Below are 10,758 nucleotides of genomic sequence, written 5' to 3'. Positions count from 1 at the left end.
ACTCGTTCTACTGACTCTCTAATTTCCACTGTTTGGCTTTGGAATAAAAGACTTGGACATCTCTCCTTTAGTTATCTTAAAAAATTATTCCCCATTTATTTTTGAAATTTAGTCTTTTGAATTTCAATATTCTACTTGTTAATTGGCTAAAAGCCATCGTATTCCATTTTACCTTAGTTTGAATAAGAATGATGTTCCCTTCCAAGTCATCCATTCGGATGTTTGGGGTCCTACTAAAGAACCTTCTTTCTCTCACTCTTATTATTATGTGACATTTATTGATGAATGTACTCGTATGATTTGGATTTCTTTACTCAAACATAAAGATCAAGTTTTTTTGACCCTCCAGAGGTTTCATAGTATGATTCATACATAATTTAAGAGTTTTATTCATATCCTTCAATATGATAATGACTTAGAATATAAAAATGGCCCTTTCTCTGAATTCCTTGCAACTGATGGCATAAAACATCAAACATCCTGCACTTATACACCTCAACAAAATAGGTTGGTTGAGAGAAAAAACAGGCAATTTTTGGAAGTGTCTGAGCCTCCTTGTTTGACATGCATGTTCCTTCTTCTTATGGGGAGAGGCAGTCCTCTCTGCTGCTTATCTCTTGAATTGCTCTCTCTAGTGCCCTGGACTTCCTCTTTTCTCAAGAAAAAATTGAGTCTTATTTCTCTCTTCCTCACGTCATGAATCTTGAACCTCGAGTCTTTGGTTATACTATTTTTGTGCATGTTCCTAAGGTCCTTCACAACAAGCTTGATCCCTGTGTTAAGAAGTGTATATTTGTAGGATATTCTGACCTACAAAAAAGGTATCGTTGCGATGATCCTCAGCCAAATAAAATCCATGTCACACTTGAAGTCTCCTTTAGGGAATTCAAGTTTTTTATTTAAGGGGAGACTCTCCTTCTTCTTCTTAGATTGAGATTCACAAGATCAGAGAAGAAGAATTCTGGCTACCTACTATTATCACCACTGCTCCAGTATCCTCTCATCCTCTAAACAGCCCCACTGATACAAACACTTCCTAAATTTCTTTAATTGAAACCTCTGGTGATGCTCCAAATGTAGATCCCACTAATGCATGTCCTCCTCCACCTGAAGAGACACCATATCTACCTCATATAACCGGGTCTCCTACTATGGACACTTTTGAAGCACATATTGCACCTACTGCTGAGGTAATTTCTTTTCCTAATCCAGACCCTTCGTTCCTTGCCTCTTCTAATACTTTAGGTGCACTACTTAGAAGGTCAGATCATCCAACTAAAGTATACCTAAAACTCTTTATAAACCATACCCGAAAGTAAAAACTAAATATCCTATTGGTAATCATGTGTCATCTCATAGAGTATCTAAATCATATGCTCTAACAGTTGATCAAATATCTATTGTATCTTGGGAACTCACTTCATTACCAAATGGCAAAAAGACAATTGGTTGCAATGGGTATATACAATGAAGCTAAATGCAAATGAAAGCATTGAGAGATACAATACAACATTTGTAGCAAAAAGACACACACATAAGTATAGAGCTATCAAGATACTTTTGCTCTAGTGGCCAAACTCAGTACAATCTGAATTCTAATATCCATAGTAACAAAAAAAGATTGGACCTTAAAGTAATTTGGTGTAAAAAATATATATTTTTGAATGGTGATTTAGAAGAAGAGGTCTACATGGAGGTTTCACTAGGAGTAAAGATGGCATCTTCTTGGAGGTCTACATGGAAAAGTGGCCATACTTATTATTTATGTGGATGATATGATGCTAACAGGGGATGATGTGGAAGAATTAAAGTCTTTGGAGAAAAATTTAGCTGATGAATTCGAAATGAAAAATATAAGCTAGCTAAAATACTTTCTTGGGATAGAAATTGTAAGATAAAAAAAGGTATATTTATGTGTTAGAGGAAATATATCTTGGATCTCTTATCCGAAACAAGGATGTTGGGTTGTAAGCCTGTCAACACCCCAATGGAGATGAATCATTCACTTGGTATTTATCCAGATCAGGTTAAGATAGACAAGGGCAGATTCCAAAGGTTAGTAGGAAAATTAATCTATCTATCTCATACTAGATCGAGTATTGCTTATTCAGATAGTATTGTGAGCATATTCATGCACTCTCTTAGTTAAGAACATTTAAAGGCAGTATTATTGGGTTGGCTCGTAACCCAGCTAAAATGAGCCGAGTTGGGTTAGGAAAAATGAGTTAGTAACTCGAGTCAGCCCGATTCGTTTCAGCTCAAAAAAACCGAGCCAACCTACGGGTCAAACAGGTTGGCTCGCGGGTTATGGTTTTTTTAATAAAAAAGTATAAAAATTAATGAAGGTAAAGTGGAAAGCTAAAACCTAAAATCCTAATTCCAAAGACCCAAACGAAAATACCCTGCAGCTGCCAATTAGTCCAAAACCATGCATTAAGGACCTTTTTTATAGTATATGTGACAGTGTGAATGTGGTGCCAACTGCCAATAAGCCCAAGTCCAAATGCAAAAGGAATTTTCTATGGTTTATATGTATAATGTCTTTGTATTGAATGAATTAATAATTTAGAAAAAAAAATTAAAAGTTATAGCATCAATGGAATTTTATTTTTATTTTTTTTCCATTTTTTCGAGCCAACCCTAACCCGACTAGGGTCGGGTTGGGTTGAGTTTTCTGGCTCGTTTATTTTTCGAGTCAACCATAACCCGACTCGTTTTTTTCGAGTTAAACGCGGGTTGGGTCGGGTTGAGCCAGGTTGGCCCGTTTTGCCAACCCTAGGCAGTATACTCTAGTCTCATATATCTAAAAGGTTCACTAGGAAAAGGTCTATTATTCTAAAAGAATAACGAAGCTTATATAGAATGATACACAGACTCAGATTGGGCTGGAGACAAAATGACAAGGCAATCAACCTCAGGGTACTTTACATTTGTTGAAGGCAATCTAGTCACATGGAGAAGTAAAAATCAGAAAGTGGTAGCAAGGTCTAGCTAGGGTTGGCAAAAACGAGCCAACCCGACTCGTAATTTGCCAAAAATGAGCTGGTTGGGTTGGAAAAAATGAGCTGCCAACCCGAGCCAACCCAACCCGAGCTAGCTCGAAAAAAAACGAGCCAACCCGCGGGTCAAACGGGCCAGCTCGCGGGTTGAGTTTTTTTTATATAAAAAAATACAAAATATAATATACAAGAATGGACAAAATCCACAGATGTTGTCATCTTCTTTCTTCCTTCTCTAAATCTTAGTCCCTAATCTTCTCACATTCCTACCATTTTTATATTGTTACGCTGTGCTGACTCTGTTTGGTTCAAATATCTTACCCACTTGGTAGCAAGTGATTCTGATTGTTTCTTGATGCTGGTGCAAATTTGTTGTGAAGAAAATTCAAAACTAGAATATTTTGTTTTTATTTCTCATTTTGTAACCCTTTGTTTAGGCTGATGGAAGCCACATAGCTGGTGAATTAATACTACAGGTTCAACGAGCCAACCCGCGAGCCAATTTTTGAGCCAACTCGCGAGCTATTTTTTCAAGCCAACCTACAAGCCATATTTTTGAGCCAACCCGCGAGTCAACCCTAACCCGACTCGGGTCAGGTTGGGTTGCGTTTTCTGGCTCATTTTTTTTTTAGTCAACCCTAACCTGACTCGTTTTTTTCGGGTTGCATGCGGGTTGGGCCGGGTTGGCCTGTTTTGCCAACCCTAGGTCTAGCGTTGAGGCAGAATATAGATGTATGACTTATGGCATTTGTGAGCTCTTATAGATTAAAGGTATATTGGCTTATCTGCGAATTAAATATGATAAACTAATGAATCTTTTTTGTGATAACAAAGCTGCTATGGATATTGCTCATTATCCGATGCAACATGGAAGGACCAAATATATTGAAGTAGATAGACACTTTATTAAAGAAAAGTTGGATAGTCAAGTCATTCAAATTCCATATGTACGTTCTGAGGATCAACTTGCAGATGTGCTAATAAAAGTTTTTTTAGGAAAAGTGTTTGAAAAGTTAATTAGCAAGTTGAGCATGACATATATTCATGCATCAACTTGAGGGGGAGTGTTGAAGATAGAAATTGAGTTTAAATTCTTATTATACTGTGATAGGAACAAAGCTGTTAAAGATACTATTTGTATTTAAATTCTTGTTATACTTAGATAGAAATAAGTTGTTTAGATAGTATGGATAAAATTCTTGTAAAGTTGTTTAGTGGAATTGCGTGAAAGTTTGTTAGCAATACTTGTATAAATATACTTCATTCAAGAGGAAGAAATACATATGATTGCATAACTAAATTGGTGGCTTTTAGGATAGTCTTTCTAATCATGATTTCTGCTTATTCTAGTGGAATTGAGGAAAGTGGCTATCTATGCAGAGAAAATTTTGGAATGCATAGAAAATAAGTCAATAGCAAAAATAAGTGTCCGTTGGGACTGAATTTGCCATGTCCTCTAATTTGTCTTGCACTTCAACAGGACCCGTAAAAATTGACATCCGTTACAACGGGTTTACTGTCATCAAAAGATTCAAAACCTGTGCTCCAATTTTATGAAATCGAAAACAACTCAGAATGTTTCAATTGCGAATCAATAGGGCAAAGGTGGTTCCCTGCTTAGAAGAATTAAAATTTACTCCTATGATATACCCGTAAAAATGAGGGTAAAATGTAGAAAGATAAGTTTTTTTTTTTTGGATTACAGAAAGATAAGTTTTTAATATGAGGTTTTCAGCATTTTTGAAGATAACCTAAACTAAATCTAAATGTTGTCTTTGTCAGCAGTGTAAGATTATGTTATCCTTTTCGTAGATTTCTAAATTAAAATTTCATCGTAATCCACAATCCAATGTCAACTATTAATTTTTAATGTGTATTATTTTGGTGCATCTAAACCTATGATGTGGCCAACCATTATATACGAGTAGACTTTATTTTATTTTGTTATGTACAAGATTTATTTTTATATTTTTAGATGTCAGACTAATTTTAGTTTAATATATTGAAATTGTCCCTTTCTATAAACTGTTTCCGTGCATGTTTGATATTTTGATATTACAAAGGTATTTTAAATATTAAGCTAAAACTTACAACTTAAGCCACCTCTAATAAAAAACGAGGTAGGATATTCATACTACTAAAAATTTTTACTATCATTTTATTACTACTCTAATCACCATTGAATTAGAAGAAAAGTTGAATGAAGAGAGAGAAAAGAAAAATAACTTTTGAATCCAATGGTGATTAAAGTGGTAGTAAAAAAATTTGGTAGTATGAATATCCTACCTCAATAAATAACATAGACAAGAGTTGAAAAACTTCTGCAAATACATATACATCCTTATAAAAGATACAAATCTAAATCGTTTTAAGATAGAGATAGACATAAAAAGACGAAATTCATATTTTTATTTTTTTCAATGGGATTCAAATCTCTTTGTGTCTATCTCTCTTTTAAAGGATCTAAATTTGTATCATTTAAAAAGACACATATTTTTCCCTTTACATAATTATGAAACTAAATATTTTATTTCTTGAACATAAGCAGTTAGTGGATTGTGGGCTTGAAACACTTAATTAAATTAATCTTTGTACCTATTGTGACAATTCAACTTGGTATAACAACATGCAGTCCTTGATTTAGGCCTTTCAAGGGAATCAACAATTTTTTAATTACATGGAATGGAAATTTAATAATATAATTAACAATCATATTTGAAATCAAAAAACACCCATACCAGTTGTTACCTACCCAGGTCAAACATTCATAAATATAGAAGCAAATCCTCAAATTCCTTTTAAAAAAATTAATAACATAAATATTAGTTTCTAAGAATACAAAAACTTTTGCATGATCCATAATAATCATAAATATTAGTCATATTAATCGTTTTCTTAGATTAATATGTCATGATTATGGACAAATAAAAATAACATTAACTGTTATCAAAAACCAAGATATTTTTTTTATTCTCAAACACTAATATGTTTACTATTAAACAAATATAAGAGATTACTTTAAATGATGTTTCTCTTGTTATAAGAGATAATTTTATCACCTAAACACATATAAAAATATATAGAATCTATTAAGGGTCATGTGAAGAGAAGAAAAGAAAAAAAATATATATATGAATTTTAAATTTTTTTATATATATATATTAAAAGTAAAATTATTTTTTATAATACAAGAAACACTAATCCTTTAAATATAATTATCTTTTCTTAATTGCTGAAATTTTCATGCCAAAATATGGGGGCCACTCTTATGCATTTTACAACTCATCTTAACACTTTGTATTTTTGTTTTTGTCCTTTTCTACGAGAACGAGACATTGCAAGAACCACTATGATGTTATAAAACGAAAAAAGAAAAAAAGGTATATGACAAGATTCCCAAAAATCACCAGCACTATTATTTTTATTTTATTTTTCTCTCTCTTCGTTCTTCTTCCTCATCAACTGTGCCTCTTTCTTACTTGATAGTATGTAACTGTACTAGAAACATTAAAATAACCAATTAACATCTATATATAAGGATCACATCACATGTACCATAAACAAAGTGACATAGACCAATAGTGAGTATTCGGGGTTACTCTTTGGGTTGATTTTAGCAATGACGGTGGTTCATGGCAATTGGGTTCAGGTTTGCTCTCTGTTATCTCTCCCTTGGTTTCTTATATCTCCTATGATAATTATCTTTGTTGCTATGATTCTATAGATTTGTATAATTATTTTTTTCTTTTTATTTTATTTCCTTTTTATTGAACTTTATCTCTTTCCCAGTCGCTTCTGAATTTCTCAGATTATGGGTATTTGGTTAACATGAAATCGTTGTTGTATCCTTTTTGCCCTATCTTGGCAAATTCTTTTCTTTGGTGCTTTCAATTGCATTTTTTTTTTTCTCAAAGTACAAGCTTTTGCCATTATGCTTTTGGTTCTGTGGTGTGAAAGAAATTAATCAGATATTTAGAGAATAATGATTTCCTCAAGATCTATGATGCATAAGATTCCAGAAGAAGTTGTTCCTTTCATTGAAAAGGATGAAGATGTTGATGAAATGAAAAATTGGGGGTTTGGGACTCTTTTGCACCTTTCATCTGCTGGTTGGCCACTTGGCACCGAGCCTTGCTATAGGATAAATATTGAAATTAATATTTTTCATATTATAAAAAATAATTATATATATATATATATATAGAATTTATGTTTATTTTTTTATTTTTTCACATTAGTTAATATAAATTTTATATATTTTTATATGTGCAGAAAATAAATTATATGTTATCAAAAACATTAATTCCATAAATATTTCATGTAATTTTCCTATTGGAAATACTTAGTTCATGTATGAGAGTTTCCCAACTAAATTTGTCTTTAACAAGTTAAATTTAATATGTTCAAGTTAAATTTCTTATGATGAATATGGAAATTAGTGTGTCTTGAAAATTTCAGAAGAAAAATATTATTTCCCTCTCTTAATCCTTTCCCAAATATATCCTTAATTTTTTTTCTCATAACTTTTTGTGTCAGCTTGATCAAAAAGGAACTGGGCAAGGAGCAAGAAGTTCACATGCTATTGCCACGGTAGGACAGAAGGTGTATGCATTTGGGGGTGAATTTGAGCCACGTGTCCCCGTTGATAACAAGGTACATGTGTTTGACCTAGAAACTTTGACATGGTCTGTGGCTGATGTATCAGGGGATACCCCACCGCCACGTGTCGGTGTTACAATGGCTGCAGTTGGAGAAACCATTTATGTATTTGGTGGAAGAGATGTTGAGCACACTGAACTCAACGAGTTCTATTCTTTTGACACCACAAACAACAAATGGGCCTTGATTTCAAGTGGAGATGTTGGGCCTCCTAATCGAAGCTACCACTCCACGACCTCTGATGAACAACACATATACATTTTTGGTGGATGTGGGGTTAATGGAAGGCTCAATGATTTATGGGCCTTTGATGTTGTTGACAACAAGTGGGTTGAATTCCCTTCTCCAGGTGAAAATTGTAAGGGGAGAGGTGGGCCGGGCCTAGTGGTGGCCCAAGGAAAAATATGGGTTGTTTATGGTTTCGCTGGAAAGGAAGTGGATGATGTGCATTGTTTTGATATGGTGCACAAAACATGGTCCCAAGTTGAAACGAGTGGGGACAAACCAACAGCACGTAGTGTGTTTTGTACTTTTAGTAATGGGAAACACATAATTGTATATGGTGGTGAAATTGATCCTAGTGACTTGGGTCACATGGGTGCTGGTCAATTTTCTGGTGAGGTTTATGCATTGGACATAGAGACACTACAATGGGAGAGGTTAGAAGATAGGGTGGAATATGGTGCTCATCCTGGTCCTCGTGGGTGGTGTGCATTTTCTGGTGCTAAACGTGATGGCATAGAGGGATTGTTGGTTTTTGGTGGCAATTCTCCTACTAATGATAGGCTTGATGACATTCACTTCTTTGCTCTTTCTCAGAGTTAGTTTGGTGAATGTTTAGTAGTTATTTTTATATGATTGCATAATGTGTGATGAATTCTATATATATGTGATTGTCGTTAGAGGATAATGGCATGTGAAGTTAGGAATCTTTGGTACTACTTAACATATTCAGTTTGTGATATGTACTTGTGTGTATGAATAAATTATGAAGTGTGTGATGATTATCAAATGGATGAGATTTGGAGGTTCATTTATTCTTGTCTTTTCATTACTTGAGATATAATAGAGACAAAGTCAGAATACAAAAGTTTAAGCTATTAATCGTTGCATTTTTTTTGTTGTTGTCAGAAACATGATAATAGCAACTAAATCATTCGTAACCACATCTTCAGACTACCTTGAATTCCAAGACTTTCATACCCCTACGAATGTGAATACCCTAAAGTTTCGCCGTATGGTGGTCTATGTTGTATGTAAAACCGATATTTTACTTGCGAGCGCCAAGGTAACATTGATTGGAGATGACCACTTGAGCAAAGTGAAACACATATATCAAAGACATTATAAAATATTTCTTTATTCCTCTAGTGCCAAAAGCCCATAAGTAAAGAATATGCATTACCAATGTGTGACATTACAAATGGACCTTGTTTGGGCCAATAACATTCTACAAGAGTATTAGCTCCCACCCACCTATCCGACCAAAAAAGATTAGAATCTCCCTCCAATATACATGTACTTGTTTAGCGAGGGAGTTTATGCGAAAGATGTTGAGTATTCCCCCAAATCAGTGCATAGAGACCTATCAATTTTACACCTTACTAGGGTTGTAATACAGAATATAGCATCACGAAAGTAAAGGGTCATAATTCCAATAGAATAAAATCTACGACTACCAAACTAAGCTTTACGTCATTTGTCACTTATAGGAGAAATAGAAAAATAAAACAAAATAAAAAATAGATGATTAACGAAAGAGTAAACACCATTTCTGGTCTCTGGCAATAAAAAAGGATTAAATTGGTCCCTAACAGTATGTAAAAAGGGCCACGTTAGTGACAGAAGAGTTGACATAAGGACTAACGTGACCCTTTTTTCGTAATTTTAGGGACCAATTTGCTCCTTTTTTATTTATTGCCAGGGATTAAAAAGAATTTCGTAGATATTGCCAGAGACCAAAAATGATGTTTACTCTTAACGAAAAGATTGGTTGAGGAATTAATCTTCACTATTAGGCATAGTGTTAAAAAATATAAAATCATTAATGTACTTTCATTTAACAGTTTAAGATTTTGAGTTGAATTAGTTCATTATTTAATATCAGAGCTGACGTGACTAAATGATCATGAATTCGATCATAGCGCTTGATACATCATCCACACTTCAAATCCAACGGATTCTTGTGTGAGGAAACATATTAGAAAAATATAAATCATTAATGTAATGGTTTGCGCTTGATACTAAAAAATGTCTACTAATAATAAATCAGGATGTGTTAGAAAAATATTAATCATTAATGTAACGGTTTGCGCTTATACATCATTCTCATCGTTTGCGCTTGATACTAAAAAATGATTAATAGAGAAATAATTTAGCGACAAAAATAATTACTTCAATTATGAAGGTTTTAGAGACCGAATATTTTTTATTTTATTTTTTAATTTAACGGTGAAAATGTCTACCAATAAAATATCGGTCATTGATTTTGTCACCAATTTAGCCTGCGAAACACATCTTTGATAACATCATGTGGCAAGGGATTTTGCGACGAAATTTAATCTCTTTCTCGTATCTGTCGCGAACCCACATTTTCTTCTTCCTAAACCACCATGCACTCATCGTCATCCTAGGCTCATGTGTCTTAGTCCTTCTTGGTTCAACTCCATCTTTGTCGCCTTTGCAACTAGGTTACCTTTCTTTTTCTTTTTTTCTTTTTTCTTTTTGTATTTTCTTATTTGATTGAAAAGGATATAATGCCAATAGATATTAAGCATCATGGTTGTCATAGAGTTATGCCAATTGAGTTCTGTCCTATTTGGGGATTCATGATATAATGATCGAGTACATCTTGAAACTATCAAATTTGTTGAAATGAGATAATATTTGTTAAGCTGTATATTTGTTGGAATTTTAATCATTGATTATACAGTTACATAATCATAGAAGATTTGTATTAAATAGATTAATTTTTTTATTTGCAGTTGATTGGCATAATTATAGGAGATTTGTAATAAATAGAAATAGTAACAAGTTATTTCATTTCCTTATTCGTAGCTGATTGACAGCTAATTTGTAAAGGACCTAGAGTCCTCATTTA

General features: G+C 33.4%; 1 protein-coding gene across 1 annotated transcript; it reads left to right on the top strand.

Moving 5' to 3' along the window:
• The first annotated feature begins 6,372 nt into the window (after window positions 1-6,372).
• LOC133287141 (thiohydroximate-O-sulfate sulfur/sulfate-lyase (nitrile-forming) NSP5) lies at window positions 6,373-8,681 on the top strand. The gene is made up of 2 exons (XM_061484700.1): window positions 6,373-6,648; window positions 7,536-8,681. The coding sequence occupies exons 1-2, from the start codon at window positions 6,619-6,621 to the stop codon at window positions 8,481-8,483; spliced, it is 978 nt and encodes a 325-aa protein (XP_061340684.1). The 5' UTR covers window positions 6,373-6,618; the 3' UTR covers window positions 8,484-8,681.
• The last annotated feature ends 2,077 nt before the right edge of the window (window positions 8,682-10,758 follow it).

This window comes from Gastrolobium bilobum, unplaced genomic scaffold (assembly GCF_033153095.1).
Source record: "Gastrolobium bilobum isolate Gb01-03AN ecotype WA unplaced genomic scaffold, APGP_CSIRO_Gbil_v1 utg15630, whole genome shotgun sequence".
Taxonomy (NCBI): domain Eukaryota; kingdom Viridiplantae; phylum Streptophyta; class Magnoliopsida; order Fabales; family Fabaceae; genus Gastrolobium; species Gastrolobium bilobum.
This window is presented reverse-complemented; position numbering and strand designations above follow the sequence as displayed.

Coding starts and splice junctions, on each gene's coding strand:
- LOC133287141 (XM_061484700.1), top strand. CDS start 6,619: ATGACGGTGGTTCATGGCAATTGGGTTCAG. Junction 6,649..7,535: donor TTCATGGCAATTGGGTTCAG/GTTTGCTCTCTG, acceptor TTTTTGTGTCAG/CTTGATCAAAAAGGAACTGG.